This window comes from Tachyglossus aculeatus, chromosome 19 (genome assembly GCF_015852505.1).
Source record: "Tachyglossus aculeatus isolate mTacAcu1 chromosome 19, mTacAcu1.pri, whole genome shotgun sequence".
NCBI classification, from domain to species: Eukaryota; Metazoa; Chordata; class Mammalia; order Monotremata; family Tachyglossidae; genus Tachyglossus; species Tachyglossus aculeatus.
This window is the reverse complement of record NC_052084.1, coordinates 20,224,606-20,250,179: the sequence shown is the minus strand read 5'-3', so window position 1 is coordinate 20,250,179 and position 25,574 is coordinate 20,224,606. Positions and strand designations below refer to the sequence as shown.

Genomic DNA, 25,574 nt, shown 5'->3' with positions numbered 1-25,574 from the left:
CACTCTGCTAAGCGCTGGGAAAGATGCGACACAATCAGATGAGGCATGGTCTGTGTTCCAGTTGAGGCTCATGGTCTACGGAGGTGGGAAAACAGGTACTTAATCCCCATTTTATACAGGAGAAAACTGAGGCCCAGAGAAGATAAATGACTTGCCCAAGGTCACACAGCAGGTAAGTGGTCTGCACAGGGTTCTGCATTCATTCATTCATTCATTCATTCATTCATTCAATTGTAATTATTGAGCACTTACTGTGTGCAGAGCACTGTACTAAGCACTTGGGAAGTACAAATCAGCAACATATAGAGACAGTTCCTACCCAACAACGGGCTCACAGTCTAGAAGGGGGAGAGTCTAGAAGGGCGAGACAAACATTTGAATACCACTAATTGGATTGAAGTGGCAGAGTCAGGATTAGAATCCCCATGTCTAGATTCCTGCTCGTTTGCTGTCTTCACTAAGTCTGAAGTTTACTTGCACGGAATGAAAAACATGTGACAAATGATGACTGGAATTATCTGATTTTGAGGCAAGAGACAGGGATACAAATGTAAGGCTGAAAATTCTAAGATTCCCTTGTGGATCTGACTGAAAGAAGGTACCAGAGAATGAAAAATAAACAAGTTGCCCGAGTTGCGGCTTATGGAACGGTTGGAGAATATAAAAAAGAATGAATGTACCTCATTCAGTATAGGATTGTGCGTGGAGTGAAAGATGAAACTGATGTGGATTAGGAGTTTATTTCTTTCTGGTCTGGAGGAATGGAATAGATTGGAGAGTTGGAAATCAAACATTCCTCACTCTTGGTTAGGGTTGAGGTAAGAAAAGAGTCAAAGGTGATAATAACAATTGTGTTTAAGTGCTCGCTATGTGCAAAGCACTGGGCCTGATAGAGTATAATCAGATTGGACACAGTCCCTGTCCCACACGGACTCAAGTAAGAGGGAGAACTGTTACTGACTTCCATTTTACAAATGAGGAAGCCGAGGAACAGAAAAGTTCAATGATTTACCTAAGGTCACATGGCAGCAAGTGGCAGAGCCAGGATTAAAACCCAGGACCTCTGACTCTCAGACTAGTGCTCTGTCCACTAGGTCACACTGCTGCCTCATTGATAAATCTGAACATTCCAGTGCAATGACGGCAGGAAGGTTGGGGCTCAATATTAGGGTCTGTACATACTGGCTATAGAAGATGGATGAAAGAGTTATATTGAGCTGATCTGACATCAACTCTAAAACATCAACTGATCTCATCTGATCTGATCCGATCTGACGTCAACTCTCATAACTTCTCAGTTTAGGGACTTGGCATATCTCAAATTCCAGTATTTGCTGAAGATAAAAGAGGAGACTCAGATAAATCCAGCTCCTGCTGCTGATGGGACTTCTGGTTGAGTTAATCAATCAGTATTTATTGAGTGGTTACTGTGTGCACAGCACTGTACTAAGTGCTTGGGTGAGTACAATGCAACAATATTCCAAGTGCTTAGTACAGTGCTCTGCACACAGTGAGTGCTTAATAAATATGATTGAAGGAATTGAATATGAGAGGTAGCATTGCATAGTGGAAAGAGCCCAGGCTTAGGAGGCAGAGGACGTGGGTTATAACCCCGGCTCCGCTACTTATCTGCTGTGTGACCTTGGGCAAGCCACTTCACTTCTCTGTGCCTCAGTTACCTCATCTGTAAAATGGGGATTAAAGATGTGAGCCCCACATGGGACAACCTGATAATCTTTTATCTACACCAGTGCTTAGAACATAAGTAAATGCTTAACAAATACCATAATTATTATTATTATTATTGTAACAGACACATTTCCTGTCCACAGTGAGCATACAGTCTAGAGAAGGAGACAGATATTAATGGAAATACATTAAGGATATGTACATAAGTGCTGTGGGGCTGGGAGGGAGGATGAACAAAGGGAGCAAGTCAGGGTGATGCAGAAGACAGTGGGAAAAGAGGAAATGAAGGCTTAGTCAGGGAAGGCCTCTTGGAGGAGATGTGCCTTCATTCAGGCTTTGAAAGTGGGGAGGGTTAATCCTGAACACTATGTCAGCCTGCGAGAATTTTATCTGTGTTGGGGCAATGTTGACTATATATGATTTAAATTTGTTAGAGGTGTGAGGTTGTACTTTTGAGATGATGGGAGGTAAATCTCTTCTAGGTCAGCTGGTAGTCAATCAATCAGTTGTATCAATTGAGCATTTTCTTTGTGCAGAACACTATACTAAGTGCTTGGGAGAGTACAATATAACATAGTTGGTAGACATGTTCCCTGCTCATAAAGAGTTTACAGTCTAAATTCAAGTGGAAAGACCACAGGCTTGGGAGTCAGAGGTCATGGGTTCTAATCCTGGCCACTTGTCAACTGTGTGACCTTGGACAAGTCACTTAACTTCTCTGGGCCTCAGTTACCTCATCTAGGGATGAAGACTGTGAGTCCCACGTGGGACAACCTGATTACCTTGTATCTACCCCACTGCTTAGAACGGTGCCTGGCACATGTAAGCGCTTAACAAATACCAACATTATTATTATTAATTCTCATGTGGCCCAGATACCTCTGCTGTACTTAACTGCATTTTTTTATGGTATTTGTAAAGTGCTTACTATATGCCAGGCACTGTACTTTGCCCTAGATTAGGTATAAGCTAATTAGTTTGAGCACAGTCTGTGTCCCACATGGAGCTCACAGTATTAATCCTTATTTTACAGATGAGGTAACTGAAGTACAGAGAAGTTATGTGACTTGCCCCAGTTCACACAGCAGACAGGAGGAGGAGCTGGGTTTAGAACCCAGATTCTTCTGACTCTCAGGCCCACGCACTATCCATTAGGTCATGCTGCTTGCCTTCTGTACTAAGCTCTTAGTAGAGTGCTCTGCACACAGTAAGTGCTCAATAAATACAATTGAATGAATGAATGAATGCATGAAGAAAGAGAAGAGTGTGATTACCAAGTTGCAGAATGTTGACTCCCTTCTCTGACCTAGCGTAGCCAACAGGATGGGAAGGAAAAGCCAGATAATCTTGTCACCTACTCAAAAGAGCAGAGGTGAAAGCAGGAGGAAAGACATTTGAACATACAAATTTAGAGGGTCAATTAGCATAATCTGAGGGGCCAAAGTGGGAATGCTTGGTGAAGGAATCTATTTAAGGACTTGGGTCAAAATGTATCGTGGGTCAAGATGTAATGTCATCAATCAACCTCCACTGTTAAATAGAGGTCGTTGCCTTGACCCCTTGAAACACATCTTGGAACAAACTAGCATGTGTAAACACAAAATAGTACAAGGTCCAGCTGTAGAAATGTAATGATAATGAATAATAATAGTATTTGTTAAGCACTTACTATCTGCCAGGAACTGTACTAAGCACGGGGGTGGATACAAGCAAATCAGGTTGGACATAGTCCCTGTCCCACGTGGGGTCTCAATCCCCATTTTACAGGTGAGGTAACTGAGGCACAGAGAAGTGAAGTGACTCGCCTAAAGTCACACAGCAAAGTGACAGAGCCGGGATTAGAACTCATGACCTTCTGATTAGACAGTAGAGAGGGTTGAAAACTTTTGAGTGCTCTCATTTCTCTCTGAAAATTCCCTTCTGTAAAATGGGTTTTTAATAATAATGATAATAATAATAATGATAATAGCAACATTTGTGAAGTACTTACTTTCTGCCAAGCACTGTACTAAGCAATGGGGTAACACTGTTATTGTTACCAAGCAATGGGGTAGACACAAGATGATTAGAGATAATTAGATTGGCCTTAGTCCCTGACATAGAGAAGTGAAATGACTTGCTCAAGGCCACATAGCAGACTCCAGGACACAGGTAGAGGGAATAGAAACCCCACTCAAAGCTCAAACTTTGTGATACTCTTTCAGCCCAGAGTTGTCTCAGGACATTTTGTCTGAATCATCTCACCATTAAACTGAACTAAAGGCAGTTGGCCAGAGGAGCTAGAAGGGATTCCAATTTGCCTGCTTCATTGTCAGACAAATGAATCCCATCTGTGCAGAAGAAAACAGATCAATTGTAAAGTAGAATTGTAAAATATAGGTTCATATTTCATTTCTGGGGTACATAATAAACTACAAAACTCAGCCAACTAGCTGTCCCCTTCCCTTATTGCTTGATGGATGTTTATAGATTCCATACTGTACCTCCAAGACAGCCTTGATATTCATTTGTAACAATTACCCTCAAGGATAGAGTTACCAAAAGTCCATCCAAGTTTTCAGATTTTCTCAATGCCTAAGCACCAAGTCCCTTCCCTCCCAAATCTTCCTACCAAAAATTTTGCTGGAAGATTCCTTGAGAGGCCTTAATATCCTCCTAAGTATCTCCACGAGTGTTTTGCCTCTCCAGTCTCTAAATATTAGAGTTCTCCCCATGAATGAAACTACCTTTGGTCAAACAGACTTTATTTGTGTAAAGATAACCATCTAGAAAGCCCTGAAATGCTTTAAGGCAAATGTAAAGTGAATCAACTCTTCCATGTGAGCGTAAATATAGACAAGACAGAACAAGGTAGGATTCTGTTTCTTAGTATTTAAGGGGATAACTTTCTAGAATTGTGTCTAGAACCATGATGTTACAGATATTAACTCACCCTAGAGTTTCTAAACATATGGCCATTAAAGTATCTGAGCTTTGAATGCTCCTTTCTGGGTTCCCTTCTTGTCTCCATTTACTCCTACTCCCTTGGGGAGATCATCCACTCCCGGAGTTTCAACTTCCATCTCAAAGTAGATGTCTCCCAGATCTACCTCTCAATCTACAGTGTTCAGAACACCCCTAAACCCCTGTCTCACAAGTCTGCAGCCTTGGTATTATCTCATTATCTCATCCCTCTCCTCCTATCCACATGTTCAGTCAGTCACCACACCATGTGAGTTTGATATTCATAACATCTCCAGAATCCACCCCTTCCATTCCATCCAAATCATGACCATGTCCTTGTCACATATCGCATTAGCCTCCTTTCTGACCTCCCAGCCTCCAGCCTCTCCCCTCTTCATTCTACTGCTCATATCTCTTTTCTAAAAAAGTTGTTTTGCATTTGTCTCCCCGATCCTCAAATACCTCCAATTACCTCCCTCTGTAAGTTATTTTAATGTCTACCCCTCCCTCCCCCTGGCTAGATCATAAGCTTCTTGAGGGGGATGTATCACATCTAGTTAGTTTATTGTACTCTCCCAAGCACTTTATACAATGCTCTGCACAGAATAAACACTCAATTAATGCCACTGCTTGATTTCTAAATTAATTGTAGAATGGATGGTTTAATACTCTGCTTATACGGAAGCCAACAAGTAGAAGAGACCAAAATCTCTTTAAAAAAAAAATCTCTTATTTTATTCCTGCTAAATATGCACCCTACGGCTGCTCATGTTGATAGGTCCCTTCTGCAAACATATTTGCAATGATTAGGTTTAGCCCAGAGTCCCTGCTTGGAACAATTTTAATGCTCCTTAAAAAACTTCTCAACAATTATGAAGAGACTTGACTCTTCAGTTTCAACTCTAAGGTATCAAAGTTCTAAGACGTCATAGCAAGAAATTGGTTTACATTTTCACTTGAGGGATATGGAATAACTAACAACATAGCCAAGTGTCACCATCACCAATCAGCTTCACAGCAAATGATATGATGGGAGAAGTGGAGTGGCTTAGTGGCAAGAGCCCGGGCTTGGGGGTCAAGAGGACGTGGGTTCTAATCCCAGCTCTGCCACTTGTCTGCTGCGTGACCTTGGGCAAGCCGCATAATAATAATAATAGTATTTGTTAAGCACTTACTATGTGCAAAGCACTGTTCTAAATTCTGAGCACTAGTTACCTCATCTATAAAATGGGAATTACGAGTGTGAGCCCCACGTGGGACAACCGGATTACCTTGTATCTATCCCGGCGCTTAGAACAGTGTCTGGCACTTAGTAAGCACTTAACAAATACCATAAAAAAATTACCTAAACCTAAGACATTCAGAATCACCTAGTCAAGTACCCCATCAGTGTGAGTCCTAATGACCTGTCGTGGTTCATTTCCTCTGGTCTACCAGGGTAGAAATGGACAGAAGCCATCATGGCATAGTGGCTAAAGCCTGGGCCTGCTCGTCAGAAGGTCATGGGTTCTGATCCTGACTCCTCCTCTTCTCTGCTGTGTGACCTTGGGAGAGTCACTTCACTTTTCTGTGCCTCAGTTACCTCATCTGTAAAATGGGGACTGGGACTGTGAGCCCTATGTGGGACAGGGACTCTGTCCAACCCGATTTGCTTGTACAGTGCTTAGTACAGTGCCTGGCACAGAGAAGGCCCTTAACAAATACCACAGTTATTATTATTATCCAACTCTTGGACCATGGAGAAGATTGTGGCAGGAATCCCAAATGACCCATTCCTAACAATGCCCACTGGAATCTCACATCTATGCATCCTGTTTCCACTTTTCATGCCCTTCTCTCTCCACCCACTAACGCTCTAATCCCACCTACTCACAATCATTGGAGTGCCATTTCTACCATTAGTAAACCCCTCTTCATTCTTGACTGGCACCTGCCCCATTCTTTCTGCCTCCTAGTAATAATTATGATAACTAGTTAAGTGCTTACTATATGCCAAGCACTGTACTAAGTGCTGGGGTAGATACAAGATACCCAGATCAGACACAGTCCCTATCCCTCCTGGAGTATAAGTGAGTAGGATTTAAGCCCCATTTTACAGATGTGGAAACGAAGGCACAGAGAAGCTAAATAACTTCCTCGAGGACACCAAGCAGACATGTGAGCCCGCTGTTGGGTAGGGACCGTCTCTATATGTTGCCAACTTGTACTTCCCAAGCGCTTAGTACAGTGCTCTGCACACAGTTAGCTCTCAATAAATATGATTGAATGAAGGAATGAATGCGGCAGAGATGGGATTAGAACTTAGGTCCTCTGACTCACTGGACCATATTCTCTCCGCACTTTCCACGCTTCTCCTCATTGTCAGTATTGTTGATGCTGTGTCTCTTGCAACTGTCTATAGTACTCTCCCATACTCTCAATGCTATGCCCTGAACGGGCTTGGGAGTCAGAGGATGTGGATCCCAGCTCCACCATTTGTGTGACCTTGGGCAACTCACTTCAGTTTTCTGTTCTTTGGTTACCTCATCTGTAAAATGGGGATTAAGACTGTGAGCCCCACGTGGGACAATCTGATTGCCTTGTATCTACCCCAGTGCTTAGAACAGTGTTTGGCACGTAGTAAGCACTTAACAAATACCATAATTATTATTATGATTAAACTAGTATGTCCCAGGTAAATACTATTGGTTTATTGAATGGTTGACTCATGAACAGCCCAATCTGGAGTGAGAAAGAGTCAAAGGGCCAAACAATAATGATCTGCTCTATTTTTTTCTTGTATTGTTTGCTTTGGACCTCTTAAATTTCACCTATTATCTTATAATTCTCTTTCAATTTTCTCTAAGCCTGCTGGACCTCATTTAGGGTAGAGAACCTATCTTTGTAGGCCTGGAGACCATTTCTTCATCAATAACCATGAATTCACCCCAGGGTTTAGTACAATGTTTGCTGAATGCATATACTTAATGAATATCCGGGTTGAAGCTGATTATCGGTTGACATGTGCTACCCAATTTTGTCACTAATGGGGCAGAAAATGGACTCTAGTCATCTACAGTAGAACATTTTAAATCTGAGACTGCCACAAATTCTCTGCAGTCATGTACAAGCTAGCAAGAAAAGGCTACATGCAACGACTCTTCCTTCAGTATACTGCAAAACTATTCAGTCTGCCAGTTGTCAAAGAATCTTCCAGAATGGAGAAACACTTTAGTATTACCCTTACTCTTCAATTGTATGGCTCCCGGCTGCTGATTTCCACAGCAAATAGGATATTTAAATGGCAATTCTAACTTTAGAGGAGATCTCACACTGAATAGTCAATCATTCTTATCAAAACCTGAGTGCTTCCTGAATGATGGCATATTGTAATGTGTATATGTCTGTTACACAAGAGATAAAGAGCCTTGCAGTTGAATATGCTTTCAGAAACATGTAATGCAAAGTAGGAGCTTCTTAGCTTCTTCTTGCAATTGGACTATTTATTCACTTTATTCATTGCTCCCTCAGCCCCACAGCACTTATGCACACATACATAATTTATTTATACTGTAAGCTTGTTGTGGGCAGGGAATGTGTCTACCAATCTGTTGATTTTACACTCCTCAGTGCTTAGAACAGTTCTCTGTACACATTAGACCTCAATAAATACCACTGATTGATTGATTGTTTGGATGATAAAAAGGACAGCCAGAATACTACCCTGTCTCTCCAAGAATTTTTTGGTGACTAAGCTGGAGATAGAATACCTGGCCCATGAATCTGACCCAGGGTGACATTTCCTCCTTAAAGTTAGTTTTGCATGAAATCTAAGTGTGGTTTATATTCTAACTTGGAAGTCAAAGTTTAACTTGTGCTTAGATGAATTTGTCTTCTGCCCCTAATGGAAAATCTGTATTTCCACATTAGCAATAGACTGAGTATCTGTCCAGTTTCAGTGAAAAGGTTGTATGGTTGATCTTTACTCCAATTTTAGAGTTGCCTGTTAAAGAGGAAAGAATTTGTGAGAAGCAATTATTTCCTGTCCCAGCTCACCTAATGAGTGGGTTCATTTACTGATCAGATATAGTTCATGTGGCACAGACTTCAAGGGATCAATTTTTGTCTCATAAATAATGATGAAAACACTTTGAAAACCATAACCATTAAGTAAATACTGATGTTTGGGGAAATTGGAGCCCAAATAGCTTTAATTGTCTTTGAAAAAAAATAACCTTATTCAGTTCATTATACTGGAAGAACTTCCTCTCCCACATTGAAGGAACTGTAGACATTTGAGTTGGAAGTCAACTGAACTCCTTCTTCCACCTCTTTCCTGACTGCTGACAATGTTGATATGATGATTATGGTATTTGTTAAGTGCTTACTATGTGCAAAGCACTTTTCTAAGCACTGGGGGATACAAGGTGATCAGGTTGTCCCACCTGGGGCTCACAGTCTTAATCCCATTTTACAGATGGCACAGAGAAGTTAAGTGGCTTGCCCAAGGTCCCACAGCTGACAAGTGGCAGATCTGGGATTCGAACCCATGACCTCTGACTCCAAAGCCTGTGCTCTTTCCACTGAGTCATGCTGCTTCTCGCTGCTTGATGTCTTTGGGTCCTGATCTTCATAGGATTATTCAGGTAAAAGACATTAGACATTTTCACTCATAGTTTCTGGGAATACAGCATAGAACATAGACATTTACAAAAATCTTCAAATGAGCAGAGTGAGAAGCAGAGTAGCCTAGTGGATAGAGCATGGACCTGGAAGTTAGAAAGACCTGAGTTCTAATCCTAGCACTGAGACTTGTCTGCTGTGTGACCTTGGGCAAATCACTTAACTTCTCTCTGCCACAGTTCTCTCACCTGTAAAATGGGGATTAAGATGGTGAACCCCTTGTAGGACAGGGAGTGTGTCCTATCTGATTAGCTTGTATCTACCCCAGGGCTTGGCAGAGGGCCTGGCCCATAGTAAGTCATACTGGCCCACAGTAAGCACTTAACAAATGCCATAGAAACATAAAGAACTCTTTTATAGTTGTCTCAAGAGGATGTGCCTCTGGGTAAGGAAGCACATTTGAAATCAGAAAAACTTGTATATTAATAAAAATGGTATGTGTTAAGTGCTTACTAGGTTTCCAGCACTGGGACTCACAGTCTAAGTAGGAGGGAAGACAGGGATTTAACTATTTTACAGATGCAGAAACTGAGGCACAGAGAAGTAAAGTGACTTCCCAAGGTCACACAGCAGACAAGTGATGGAGCTGAGATTAGAACCCAAGTCCTTCTGACTCTCATGCCTATGCTCTATCCACTAAGCCATGCTCCTTCCAGTAGTGTGGAGCTGCTTTGAAACTAGTCATTCTATATTTAGGCAGAATTTGTCCTACGTGATGCACTCAGGTAGAGTGCATCTGCTAAAATCTGCCCTTCCCGCTCCATCCAACTGCTACCACTTAATACAGTCACTTATCCTCTCCCCACTTGATTATTGAATCAGCCTCTTTGCTGACCTCCTGGCCTCCTGTCTCTCCTGACTCCAAACCATACTTCACTCAGCTGCCAGATCATTTTTTTTCGAAATCATTCAGTACATGTTTCCCCATTTCTCAAGAACCTCCAGTGGTTGCCCATTCATCTCTGCTTCAAACAAAAACTCCTCACCATTGGCTTTAAAGCACTGTCACCTTGTCCCCTCCTATCTCACCTCACTACTCTCCTACTACAACCCAGCTGTCCCACTTGGCTCTGCTAATGCTAACCTTCTCACTGTGCCTCCATCTCACCTGTCTTGCTGCCAACCTCTCGCCCACATCCTCCCTGTGGCCTGGAAAGCCCTCCCTCCTCAAATACAACAGACAATTACTCTCCCCCTCTTCAAAACCTTATTGAAGTCACATCTCCTCCAAGAGGCCTCTCCTTAATCCCGCTTTCCTTTTATCCCACTCCCTTCTGTGTTGTCCTGACTTGTTCCCTTTATTTGGGAAGCAGCATGGCATAGCGGATAGAGCATGGGCTTGGGAGTCAGAAGGTCATGGGTTCTAATCCCGGCTCCACCACTTGTCGGCTGTGTGACCTTAAGCGAGTCATTTCACTTCTCTGTTCCTCAGTTGTCTCTTCAGTAAAATGGGGATTGAAACTGTGAGCCCCATGTGGGACGGGGATTGTGTCCCACCTGATTAGCCTGTATCCATGCCAGTGTTTAGTACAGTGTCTGGCACATAGTAAGCAATTAACAAATATCATAACAGTAGTAATAGTTATTATTATTTTTATAATTGTTCATTCCTCTCCCATACCAGTCCCATAGCGCTTATGTACATGTCAGTAATTTATTTGTTTATATTAATTGTCTGTCTCTACCTCTAAGCTTGCTGTGGGCAGAGAATCTGTCTGTTTATTGTTATATTGCACTCTCCCAAGCGCTTAGTACAGTATTCTGCAGACAGTAAGCACTGAAAAAATATGATTGAATGAATGAGTAAATGTCCTTCCCATCTGCAGGACAGAGCACCTGGTTAGAGAAGCATCATTTCTCCAGTTTCATTCCTGATGTTTCCTGGGGTGGGGTTGGGTAAAGGAGGAGGAGGAAGATCATTCATATTTGTGCAGGTTAGAGTGTGATCCTTCACCAGGGCTTACTGACCTCTGATATAGCAATAATTTCACTGAACTACAAATCACATAACCCTGAAATGGCACAATTACCAGAGTTATATGTTTGCTCCGGGGCTTCCAGGAGGGTTTGTTTTCAATCACCAGGATTAAAAGAACAGGAAACCGGAGATGGAGGCATTAAATTGGGATGGCTTAGACAGCTGCATAAGGCTACACAATAGCAGAGAGCATCCTGTGTGGAATGGAATATTATTGGCAGCTGGGAGAGAGAAAAGGAGGAGGGAAGACGGAGAAGGAAGAGCTCCGTTGCTTGTCCTCTGTACTCAAGAGAATGACTGATTTACAGCATAAAAATAGATGAATCAGTTGACTTGCTTCTGAGTTCAATTAGTGAACTGGAGGTTGAATATTCATATTTCCTTAGAGACAATTAGATTCATGTTAATCTTTAAAGACCCTCTAAAATCCTCTCCCTACCTGTAATTTATTTTAGTGTTTCACACCCCAGCTGGATTGTAAGCTCCTTGAGGGCAGGGATTGTTTGTACTAACTGTATTGTGCTCTCCCAAGTACTAAGTACAGGGCTCTGCACAGAAGGAGTGTTCAATAAAAAACTACTGATGAATTGTGAGAAACAAATGCTCACCATTGTCCTTCATAATTAAAGCTCTTCTGATCTCTGTAAATGCTATGTTGGACCTCACTGAGGAAAGTCATGCTGCTCATGAACACTTCAGTCTCAAGGGAGGGACAATTGTGAAACTTCCTTTACAATTAGTTTTTTAGTTTATTTGTTAAGCACTTACTACCTGTCAGGCTCTGTACTGAGTGCTGGAGTAGATAGAAGCTAATCAGGTTGGATACCGTCCCTGTCTCACATAAGGCTCCTAGTTTTAATCCCCATTTCACAGATGAGGTAACTAAGGTGCAGAAAAATTCTTTGGCTTGCCCAAGGTCACACAGCAGGCAACTGGAAGATCCGGGACTAGAACCCAGGTCCTTCTGACTTCCAGTCCCGTGCTCTATCAAGTAGACCACACTGCTTCTGGAGCACTTGAGTGCTTACTATGTGTAGAACACTGTACTGAGCGTTTGGGAGAGTACAATACAACAGAGTCAGCAACCACAACGAGCTTACTGTCTAAAGGGGGAGACAGACATAAATAAAAAAACATTTTCCTCAGCATTTGAGTAACATCTCATCCCCTGGCCTCATTTTGATAAATAGGCCAGTGGAAGTTAGTATTCATATTAGTTTATAAGAAATAATGCTGAGCATAGATCAGAACCATTATACTGCTATAGAATTCAGATGAATTATCCCAGATGGTTTCATTTGAGATTTCCATCAAGCAGAACAGGAGCTTTGAGCTGAGTCAGCATTACCACACAGTCAGTAGAAACCACTTCCAATCATTAATGTCAAGGAATTTAAATCTAGTCAGGGAGACAAACCTTGAGAACAAATAACAGGTAGGGGAGAAACGGAGTTTAAAGATATTTACATAAGCACTGTGTGGGGGAGAAAATGGAGTCAGTACCCAAAAGCTTAATAACAGAGTTGGGAGCTAAGAGAGTAGTTGGGGAGGGCTCCCTAGAAGAGGTGTGATTTTCATAGGGCATGGAAAAGATGGGGAGAGTAATGGTCTGCTAGATATTAAGAAGGGAGGGAGTTCTAGGCAAGAAGGAGGGTGTGATCGAGAGGTCAGTAGCGTGAGGGAGGACAGTGAGGAACAGTGTGTAAATTGGTATTAGAGGAAGCGAGCTGATTGTCTAATAATAATAGTTATGGTATTTGTTAAGTGCTTATTATGTACCAGACATTGCATTAAGCCCTGGGGTGGAAACAAGAAATCGGGTTGGGCAGAGTCCCTGTCCCATGTGGTGCTCACAATCTCAATCCTCATTTTATAGATGAGGTAACTGATGCACAGAGAAGTGATGTGACTTGCCTGAGGTCACATAGCAGACAAATGGTGGAACTGGGATTAGAACCTTTAAAACTGAGGCGGAGGGACTTCTGCTTGATGCTGAGAGGGATGGACAACCACTGGAGGTTTCTGGAGGAGGGGAGAGATAAGCTAAGAGCCACGTTGGTTTGCATGATGTGCTCTGCAGGAAAAGGGAAAGCAAAGGACTTCATTATGGAGCTCATTTTTAAGCAGGCAATACTAGATGAGTAGGATGAAACCCTGCTCTCTGAAATAAAAAGCAAGGATGAATTGGACACTGGGGAAAGGGGAATACCACTTACCACACAGATTCCGGAACCATCCAGGCAATCATCTGAGTTCCCGTTGCAGTTGCAGGGCAAACATTCTCCAGATGTAGAATAAAAATATCCAGTTTCGCATTTCTGAAATGAATACAATATTATTCCAAAGGTTAACTTAATAATAATAATTCAGGTATTAGTTAATCACTTACTATGTGTCAAGCATTGCACTAAATTATGGCAGCGGTAGACAAGATATAAGTTTGGACGCAGTCCCTAACCCACATAGGGCTCACAGTTCAGGGGAGAGAACAGGTTTTAACCACATTTTACAATGGAGGAAATGGAGGCACAGAGAAATTAAGTGGTTTGCCCAAGGTCTCCCAGCGGGGACGTGCCAAAGTCAGAATTAGAACCCAGATTCTCTGACTTTACACCAAGCTCTTTCCAATAGATCATGCTGCTTCACAGTTATATGACGGTCTAAAAAAAAATCAAAATAGGTTCTGTGAAAGACTGAAGAAACAAACAAACAAAAAATCACACTGAAATTGATCAGCAACATGCTGTTTAAGTATAGTAATGAATTTCTTCCCTTTATGGTCTTTATCTTGCCTCTCCTTTAGAACTATTGTTCCCCACCTCCCTTTTTATGGTATTTGATAAAAGCTTTCTACGTGCCAGGAACTGTACTAAGCATTGGGGTAGATTCAAGATATCAGTTTGGAAACAGTCCATGTCCCACATGGAGGGCACAGTCTAAATTCCCATTTTACAGATGAGGTAGTTGAGGTACAGAGAAGTGAAATGACCTTCCCAAGTTCACATAGCAGACAGAGTGGCCAGGCTGGGATTCAAACCCAGGTCCTCTGATTTTTCCCAAGGTCTCCCCTCTAGAACATTATCCCAACATTCTGAGTTTGAATAGAAGCAGGGGGCAACCAACGTTGGGGACGGAGGGGGTGGAGATGGTAAAAGAGGGTTTCCTTCACTCACAGAAATCTTTGCTTTACCCTCAGACTGAATGAGATCATTACGCCTCAATGATGAGCTATTACTAGTCTCCAAAACATGGGTACCTATGAAATAATAAATTTACACTATTCAGATCTTTCAGAATATTAAGTAGATAGACCATTTTGTCATATAGTAATAGTGATGACTATATAATTTCCGGCACTCTAAATCATATAAACCCTAGCATTTATGAACTTTCTTATTCCCAACCTCAGCATATTTGCATAAATGTTTATTCAATTGTATGTTAAATGGTTTATCTTGATTATACTATTTGTAAATAAGTGAATAATATAGTGCTTTTCACGTTATAATATTTATGAGCTATTCCCACCCCAACCCTGTCCTCCCCCTGACTTTCCCATCCCTGTAGACGGCACCACCATCCTTCCAGTCTCACAAGCCCATAACCTTGGCTTGTCCTTGAATCCTCTCTCTCATTCAACCCACAAATTCAATCCATCACCAAATCTTGTCAGTTCGACCTTTACAGCATCGTTAAAATCTGCCCTTTCCTTCCAAACTGCTATCATGTTAATCCAATCACTTATGCTATCCCACCTTGATTACTGTATCAGCCTCATTGCTGATCTCCCAGAGCCCCCTGTCTCTCCCTACTTCAGTCCATACTTCACTCTGCTGTTTGAATCATTTTTCTACAGAAATGTTCAGGCCATATTTTCCCATCCACCTGCACGTCAGACAAAAACTCCTCAGCAGTGGCTTTAAAGCACTCAATCACCTTTCCCCCCCCCACCTCATGTTGCTACTCTCCTACAGACTTTGCTCCTCTAATGATAACCTCACTGTACCTTGATCTCTACTGCTAGTCTTCTCACTGTACCTCAATCTCGTCTATCTTGCTGCCGACCTCTTCCTCTGGTCTGGAATGCCCTACCTCCTCATGTCCAACAGATAATTATTCTCCCCACTTCACACCCTTATTAAAGGCACATCTCCTCCAAGACACCTTCCCTAAGCTCTCTTTTCCTTTTCTTCAACTCCCTTCTGCATCAGCCTGACTTACTCCCTTTGCTCTTCCCCCCTCCCAGCCCTACAGCACTTATGTACATATCTGTAATATATTTAGTTATAGTAATGTTTGTCTCCCCCTCTTGACTCTAAGGTCTCTGTGAGCAGGGAATGTGTCTGTTATACTGAGTTTTATTGTAAAAGGCTCTGCACACAGTAAGCACTCAACAAATACAATTATTAGGCCTACTGACTATTATTATGTGCCAAGTACAATACTAAGCAGTGAGGTAGATACAAGATGAATAAGTCAGACACAGGCCAGTTCCCACATGGAGCTCATTGTCTAAGTAGAAGAGAGAAGGATTGCACCTCATTTTGCAGATGAGAAAACTGGTGCACATAGAAGTCAAGTGATATGCCCAAGGTCGCAGAGCAAGCAAGCAGCAGAACTGGGATTAAAGGCCAGGCTCTCTTTCACCCCAGACCATATTCTTTCCACTAGGAAACACTGTTTCTCAATAGGCCGCATGGTTGTCTCTCTCTGATCCCAAAACAACTAATGATACCTTGAGTTTGTATTGAATATTCTCTTTTCCAAAGTATTTCCATATTAGTAGTATCATTTCATATACTCTATTTAGCAAATAGGGTTACCCATTTCCCTCTGAATCAAGCAGAAATTCCTTACCATTGGCTTTATGGTTATCAACTGGCTCTCTCCATCTGAAATATTTGCTCTCTTCTCCCATTACACCTCAGCTCACTCTTTGCTCCTCCACATGTCTCTTTCTATCTAGACCTTGCTTTTGACCCTCCCAACTTCAACCCCTCGATTACCATGTTCCCCCAAGCATGGATCTCCCTTCCGCAGCTCAAATCCATCAAATTACCACCCACCCCATATTTAAAGCCCTCCTTCAGGAAGCCTTCCCTGTTTGTCACAATTTCCCATTCAGTGCAACCTCCACTCTTAATATTTGTGTACTGGATTCCCACTCTGAGAACTCTTCTAGCTTTGTAAGAAATGTGGCCTAGTGGATAGAGCACAGGCCTAGGAGTCAGAGGATCTAGGTTCTAATCCCGGCTCTGCCACTTGCCTGTTGTGTGACCTTCGGGAGGTCACTTATCCGTGCTTCAATTTCTTCATCTGTAAAATGAGGATTAAATCCTACTCTCTCATACCAAGACTCAGAGTGCCATGTTGGGGCTGGAGACTTTGTCCAATCTGACTATATTGTACCTATCCCAGTGCTTTGTACAGTCTTTGGCACAATATAAAAATGTATATAGTACCATAAAAAAATCACTTAAGCTTTCTGTGCCTCAGCTTTGTCATGTTAAATATGGATGAAATACTAGTTTTCCCTCTTGGACTATGAAACCCATGTTGTACAGGGACTGGGTTTGACCTGATTATGCTGTATCTTCCCCGAGGCTCAGCACACTGCTTGGCACATAGTAAGCACTAAATAAATACCATGATTATTAATGCTGTGGGATCCTACACATTCATTTGAAAAGTGACGCATAAGGCTTAAACCTGACCACTGTATTCTACTGAAACATATTCTGGCAATTGCTCTTTGACATTGTGAGTAAGAAAGAGAATGCCACCCCAGTCTGAAAACATTTCCCTGCCAGGGAGTTGGGAATGTGAATCCAACTAAGGTCTTTATTGTTCTTGTTGCCAGGCAACGCTCACTTTGGATATCGATGTCTATTTTCAGAGGGATTCACACAAGCGACGCTTTGAATCATGGGCTTCGTTTAGACAAACAGCTGAACTCTTGGTCCCCCACACTCTACTCGACCTTTTGACCTCTCATTCTGCCTAAAGGTTGTATGGATTAAGAGGAAAGTTGCACTAAGGGGATAATCCATCTCATCATTAGCTCCATGAGGGCAACGATCTAACTCTACTGTACTCTCCCAAGCACTTAGAACAGTCTAGGTAACAGTGAATACTAATGGCTTATTTCCTGACTGACATCTGTCAAATGAGGATTGAAACCGTGAGCCCCATGTGGGACGGGGGCTGTGTCCAACCCAATTTGCTTGTATCCACCCCAGCGCTTAGTACGGTGCCTGGAACATAGGAAGCGCTTAACAAATACCGCGATTGTTATTATTTTATCCTAGCTTGAGTTCTGCATCAACCTTCTTGCTGACATCCCGACCTCCAGCCTCACCCCTCTCCAGGCTCTTTTTCACTCTACTGCCTGGATCCTTTTCTTATAACATTATTCTGCACACATCTCCCCATTCCTCAAAATCTTCCATTCTGCTCTCTCAATCTCTCAATCCATTCTCAGTCACCTCTCTCCCTTCTACTTATCCACTCTCTTCTCCCACTACATCCCAGCTTGCGCTCTCTCGAGGTAACATACTATGATTCATTCTCATCTTTCTCATTGCCAAACTCTAGCTCAAACCCACCCTCCCAGCTCCTTCACATCCAGCAGACTGCAGCTCTCCATGACTTCAAAGCTCTTCTGAGGCATACCCTTTTTTGCTTCCTATTTCCCTCCTCACCGCAACACACACTTTATTTCCTCCATGATGCCATTTCCACACTTCTATGCCACTTAAGCTTTTAAGTTCTCCCAGTCTCCTCTAGCATTTTATATAACAATATTTACATATATATAATATATATATATATATATATATATACTACATGTATTATACATTTTTATATACTAGAATACTCCCCCCATGAGAAGCAGCATGGCTCAGTGGAAAGAGCATGGGCTTGGGAGTCAGAGGTCATGGGTTCAAATCCCGGCTCCACCAATTGTCAGCTGTGCGACCTTGGGCAAGTCACTTAACTTCTCTGTGCCTCAGTTAACTCATCTGTAAAATGGGGATTAAGACTGTGAGCCCTATGTGGGACAACCTGATCACTTTGTATCCCCCCAGTGCTTAGAACAGTGCTTTGCACATAGTAAGCACTTAACAAATGCCATCATCATTATTATTATTATATAAGTAATTAACTTTAGTGCCTCTCTCCTCCTTAGAGTGTAAACTTATTGAGGTCAGGGATCCTGACTACTAATTCTACCATACCTTCCCATAAAGACACCTATAGCTCTCACACAACAATAATAATAATAATTATGGTATTTGTTAGGCATTTACTATGTGCCAGGCACTGTACTAAGCACTGAAAGCAAGAAGCAGCATGGCTCAGTGGAAAAAGCACAGGCTTAGGGGTCAGAGATCGTGAGCTCTAATCCCAGCTCTGCCACTTGAGAGCTGTGTGACTTTGGCCAAGTCACTTAACTTCTCTGTGCCTCAGTTACCTCATCTGTAAAATGGGGATTAAGACTGTGAGCCCCATGAAGGAGAAGGTGATTGCCTTGTGTCTCCCTCAGCACTTAGAACAGTGCTTGGCCCATAGTAAGCACTTAACAAATACCATAATTATATTATTATTATTATTATCAATCAATCATCTGTTGAGCATATTACAGCACACTCTATTAAATGCTTGGGAGAATACAATATAACAGAATTGGTAGACATAATTCTTGCCCACAGTGAGCGTACAGTCTAGAGACACCATCTGTAGACCTGGGTGTTCTAAAATTCAGTAGGTGTTCTGTAACTATCATAATGGATTGATTGATTGAGTCCATTGGACTTGGCTATTGGGTAAATAGTGATTTCAGAGAGTGAAATCTGGGGGGTGAGATGGGGCTTCACTGTCTGTCCGGAGGGAGATGTTTGGTGATTTTGACAAGTAGTTCTTAAAGGATATGCATGTTTTCTTGGGTGTTTGCTTGGAGATATAAATTATTTATGCATATTAATGTCTGTCTCCCCCTCTAGATTGTAATCTTGTTGTGTATAGGGAACATGTCTACCAATTCTGTGGTAATCTCCCAAGAGCTTAGTACAGTGCTTTGCACACCGTAAGCGCTCAATAAATGCCGACAATGATGATTAGAGGACTGATTTGGGGATTTTGGGTAATGCTGTAACCCTGTTTGGTTGAAAGAGTTTCCCAGAAATTGGAATGTCTTCTCATTCTATCTTCTGGGTTGCATTCTCAAACAGAGCTGGCAAAAATAGGTTGAGCAATAATAGACCTAGGACACACCCTTCAATTTCCTCACTTGGTGATGGGAAAAGGATCTGATATGGTTAATCCAATTCTGATGTCCTTCAGGAGTAGTCATAGCATCTTGATAAACTTCAAAAAGGGAGAAGAGCCAAAAAACAACTCAACCTTAAGACCCAGTGAGAAGTAGCATGCCCTAGTGGATAGAACTCGGGTCTGGGAGTGAGAAGGTTCTAGTTTCTAAATCCTGCTCTGCCACTTACCTGCTTGTTACCTTGGCCGACTTACTTAACTTCTCTGTGCCTCAGTTACCTCATATGTAAAACTGGGATAGGGACTGTGTCCAACTCAATTAGCTTGTATCTACCCTGGTGCTTAGCATACTGCCTAGCACAAAGCTTAACAAATACCAACCCCCCCACCACCCCAAAATCAAACAAGCAAAAAAACCAACAAAAAACCCAATGTAAGGTGGGAAAACGGAATCAAAATTCCTCTGTGGATAGACAGCTCAGGATAGCTTAGGTTGCTCTGTGGCAGAAAAAGGAGCAGTAGCTCTCTTCTAGAATATCCGGAATATACAACTTTCCCTGATAGGAAAAGGGCCCTAAGAAGAGTCAATCAATCAATGATACTTTTTGAGGGCTTACTATGTGCAGAACACTGTATTAAGATCTTGGGAGAGCATAATGCAATGGAATTAGCGTATCCGTTCCCTGCCTATAATGAAAATAATAATAGTAATAACAAGAGTAATAATAATAATTGTGTTATTTATTAAGTTCTTTACTATGTGCCAGGCACTGTACTAGGTGCTGGGGTGGATACAAACAAATCGGGTTGGACACAGTCCTTGTCCCACATGGAGCTTGCAATCTAGAGGTGGAGAGAGGCATTAATATAAATAAATAAATACATAATTTATAATATATAATTTAAAGGTATGGGCTTCAGTGCAGTGGCGTTGAGGGTGAGGTGAATATCAAATGTCTAAAAATCACAGATCCAAGTGGTATTTCAAATTGATTGTTTCCAAGTTAGTGGCATTTCATTGCTCTCTATAGCTCATTAGAACCCAACCAGCATTCTCCTGACCCTCTACTGAGGATTATTAGTCCACATGTTCCCAGATTTACATTGCAGCTTCAAATCTTGGCAGATACATTCTATGCTGCATGTCAGCCCCTTGTGGAACAAGGATTGCATATGTGACACTGCTTTGTTTATTTCTTACATTTGTTCTATCACATATCTTTATAATGTAATATTGAGATATAGCTCTAGATTGTAAACTCGTTGTGGGCAGGGAATACATCTACCAACTCTGTTGTATTGTAGTCTCTTCTCCGAGCTATTAGTACCGTGCTCTGCACACAGTAAGCATTTAGTAGATACCATTGATTTATATTTACTCCAGGGGCTAGCACAAGGCATGGCACAAAGTACTTAATAAATACCAAATCTAACATATCTGGTGTAGTAGAAGGCATGGAATGAACATTAAGAACATAATAGATAATAATAATAATAATAATAATAATAATAATGCTGGTATTTGTTAAGCGCTTACTATGTGCCAAGCACTGTTCTAAGCACTGGAGGGTGGGGATACAAGGTAATCAAGGTTGTCCCATATGGGGCTCACAGTCTTAATCCCCGTTTTACAGATGAGGGAACAGCGGCACAGATAAGTTAAGTGACTTGCCCAAAGTCACACAGCTGACAATTGGCAGAGCTGGGATTTGAACCCATGACCTCTGACTCCAAAGCCTGGGCTCTTTCCACTGAGCCATGCTGCTTCTCTCATCTCCCAAATCCTGGACTTTGATATGTACAGAATAAGCATTTAGATGCACAGGAATAAAGTGATTAATTAAGGAACATTCATGTTATAGATTAGTACATACAGAACTCTATTTTGCCCAGTTAAAATTCCACACATTTCAACAGGCCACGTTTGGTTTTAGGATCCCAGAGAAAATTTCCCTTTGCTTGCCCAACTTTCTCCCTGAGACTGGAGGGAGGGTGGTTTCAAATTCCTTAGACGTTAATCCAGTTCAAAGCATTTTCTTACAGTCACAAAGACTTATTTCTTCTCAAGAGTGACGGAGAATATCCTGCCAAAAGTAAAAGCCCTCCTGTGTAAGATATATAGCTGCTTTTAGTGAAGAAGAAATACATTTCTGTGATTGGTATCATATAAATGAAGATAGGTTTTTTTTTTCAGTCGGTTATTAGGGTGGCCACATTCTGGATAAAACAATTATAATCCCATCAATGCCTTAATTTCACCACCATGTTAGCTGGAAAAATAACATATTTCCTAGGACCTACTGATGATAAATGAAAATGTATTGCCTGCTTTTCATCTTTTAGAGTGTTAGAATCATTTTTTATTTGTTTTCACTGATTTGTTCATTTCCTGCCCTTGATAAAGCCACTAGTCTTCTTATAACCATTTGCCAGTGAGTTAAACTATATTCCTAAAAGCCCTCTTTAGCCTTGTCATGATGGAGCAAAGCATGTTTTTGGAAAGGACATTTCTTGAAGAAATTTCTATTTTTTTAATGACTCAACCTGGGTCAAACAACCTTAAACCTTGTCCTAGTATATGCAGGGATTACACTGTGAAAATAGAATGGATGTTATTGGAATCATGTAATACTAATTTTCCCTTCTAAGTCTGTCCTTCATTTCCTCAGTGAGTGTAGTGAAAATCACTGAAATTCCTTGGCAACAGCTGCCAATCAGGCATACTCCCAGCCAATCAGGAAACACACGTGATGGTGTAAGCTCATGGAAAAAAAAAAGCCTACTTGCATCAGCTCAAGTTTTTGAGTTCTACCATGATGAATAACATCCTAAAGTATCAGAAGAAAATTCTTCTCATGAAGGTGACTCAAGAGTGAGAAACCGTTCAGGTTTGTGAGAGACGTGCATTTGGTCAAACATTTTTCAGTCTGGTATTCAATCTGCTACAAGTCAAAACTCACCTATGCTGGGCAGGAGTGTCATGGGAGAGAGTCAAGGGCAGGTTTACTGCGCAGAAAGAGACAATGGTAAACCACTTCCTTATTTTTACCAAGAAAACTTTGTGGATCCACTGCTAGAATAATTAATAATGATGGTATTTGTTAAGCGCTTACTATGTGCAAAACACCGTTTTAAGCACTGGGGGGATACAAGGTGATCAGGTTGTCCTAAGTGGGGCTCACAATCTTAACCCCAATTTTATAGATGAGGTACCTGTGGCCCAGAGAAGTTAAGTGACTTGCCCAAAGTCACACAGCTGACAAGTGGTAGAGTTGGGATTAGAACCCATGACATCTGACTCCCAAGCCTGTGCTCTTTCCACTGAGCAACACTGCTTCTAATTGCAGTTGGAGAGGGGGTATTCTGGGAGAGATGTGTCCATAGGGTTGCTATTGGTTGGAGATGACTCCACAGCTTAAGACACAATTCCATATGCGCTATCAGGATTGGTCAATTAGCCAAAGGTTGAAGATAATCAAATGCCTAGGATTTCTGGGTGGTCAGACACAAAAAGAGACCACCTGAAAAAGAGACTGAGATACAGACAGAAGGAAATACCAACAGGCAGGCACCAGGTAATGGAGTATTCTCCTCAGCATTTAGCCCACAGTGAATTCTTAATGCATATAATTTAAGAGAAAAAGACAGGGTTTTTTTTTTTGTTTCTTTGAAAAATACCAGTGGTCTGTCAATGCCTCTCCCTGCCTTAAAACAATGGCATTTATCAATCAGTGGTATTTACTGAGCACTTCTATGTTAAACACTGCACTAAGCACTCAGGAGAGTACACCAGAGTTAGCCAAAAGGTTCCCTGCCTTCAAGGAGTTTACAGCTTAGAAGGGGAGACAGCCATTAATATAAATAAAATAATTTATAACATATAATTTTAAAACATGTACATAGGTGCTGTGGAGTTGAGGGTGGGGCAAATAAATTCCCAAAGGTATAGATCCAAGTGCATAGATGTGGCAGAAGGGAGAGGGGGGTGAGGAAAAGAGGACTTAAAGGAGCAGCATGGCATATTGGATAGAGCTCGGGCCTGGGAATCAGAAGATCATGGGTTCTAATCCTGGCTCCTCCACTTCTCTGCTCTGTGACCTTGGGCAAGTCACTTCACTTCTCTGTGTCTCAGTTACCTCATCTGTAAAATAGGGATTCATACTGTGAGCCACATGCGGGACAGGAACTGTATCCAACCTGATTTGCTTGTATCCAGCTCAGCATTGAATACAGTGCCTGGCACACAGTAAGTGCTTAATTGGCACTTGAAGGAAATGTGACCTTAATAATGCTTTGATGGTGGAAATGCCAGGGGTGGTCTGGCAGAGCCCGGGCTTTGGAGTCAGAGGTCATGAATTCAAATCCTGGCTCTGCCAATTGTCAGCTGTGTGATGTTGTTGGGCAAGTCACTTAACTTCTCTGTGCCTCAGTTACCTCATCTGTAAAATGGGGATTAAGACTGTGAGCCCCCCATGGGACAACCTGATCCCCTTGTAACCTCCCCAACACTTAGAACAGTGCTTTGCACATAGTAAGTGCTTAATAAATGCCATTATTATTATGATATATGAAGGGGGAAGGAGTTACAGGCTAGGCAGAGGATGCATTAAAGGGGCCAATGGAGAGATAGATAAGATCAGTACACAGTGAGTAAGCCGTCACCAAGGAGCAGAGTGTACAGGCTGGGCTATAGTAGGAGAACAGAGAGGTAAAGGAGGAAGGGGTGACCTGATTGAGTGCTTTAAAATCGATAGTAAAGAGTTGTGGAGTTGGAATGGCAACCACTGGAGTTTCTGGAGGAGTGGAGAGACATGGACTGAACACATTTTTAGAAATATTCATTAATTCATTCAATCATATTTATTGAGTGCTTACTGTGTGCAGAGCACTGTACTAAGTGCTTGGGAAGTACAAGTTGGCAACATATAGAGACAGTCCCTACCCAACAGTGGGCTCACAGTCTAGAAGGGGGGAGACAGAGAACAAAGCAAAACATATTAACAAAATAGAATAAATATGTACAAATAAAATAAATAAATATGATCCAGGCAGCGGAGGAAAGTATGAACTGGAATGGGGAGAGACAGGAGGCAGGGAGGTCAGTGAGCAGGATGGCATAGTAGTTAAGATGAGATAGGATAAGTTCTTGGACTAGCATAGTAGCAGTTTGGATGGAGAGGAAAGGGTAGATGCTAGTAATTTGTGAAGGTAGCAATATTCATAAGGTAACTTGTCTTCCAAGTTCATATAAAAGTTTATGAATCTGAAAAATTCATTAGTAAAATTCCATTTACTGAAAACCAAGTCCATAGAAGAACAGATTGGACATCTGGGCTGTGGGAGTAATGATAAGATAAGGTGATTGGAGGTCAGAGACTCTTGCCCCCTAATGACCTTTATCTAGAGGAAGGCTGTGGTTCCATAGGAATGTATTTGTGTCGTCTCTATTCTGAGTCACATTCGCCCACCACCACTCAGTGCTTATCATGCTACATGTCTTTCCTTTGGATAACCAGGCTTGAATGTCATTTCATTTTCTTAGTCTGGACTGCTGGAGAGAGAAAATGGCTGCCATTTTGATGCATCTAAGGGAATGACTAAGTTTCTCTGTAGCCTACTGAATTGTTCTGGGATTCCTGTTTGCTTCCAAATACGCAGATGTGGCTTCTTAATAACAGTTGTGGTATTTGTTAAGCACTTACTCTGTGCCAAGCATGGTAATAAGTGTTAGCATAGATATGAAATAGTCCAGTTGACTGCAATCACTGTTACCAGTCTAAATAAAGCTTTCTACTAAGAAAGAACAAGTAGGGCATTCATTCATTCATTCATTCATTCATTCATTCATTCACTCACTTAGTCGTAATTTTTGAGCACTTACTGTGTGCAAAACACTGTACTAAGCACTTAGGAGAGTGCTTAGAACAGTGCCTGGCACATAGTAAGTATTTAACGAATACCATAATTATTATTACAACAGACACATTCCCTGCCCACAATGAGCTCACAGTCTAGAGGGGAGACAGCTATTGAT

The 25,574-nt window shown here is 41.7% G+C and overlaps 1 protein-coding gene across 1 annotated transcript in view; it reads right to left on the bottom strand.

The window, feature by feature from the left end:
• The window catches only part of LAMA4 (laminin subunit alpha 4), a 158,212-nt gene that overhangs the window by 92,563 nt on the left and 40,075 nt on the right, over positions 1 to 25,574 (bottom strand). The window contains exon 2 of the mRNA XM_038761015.1: positions 13,489 to 13,590. Coding sequence (XP_038616943.1) covers positions 13,489 to 13,590 — 102 coding nt within the window. The remainder of the gene's footprint in view (positions 1 to 13,488; positions 13,591 to 25,574) is intronic.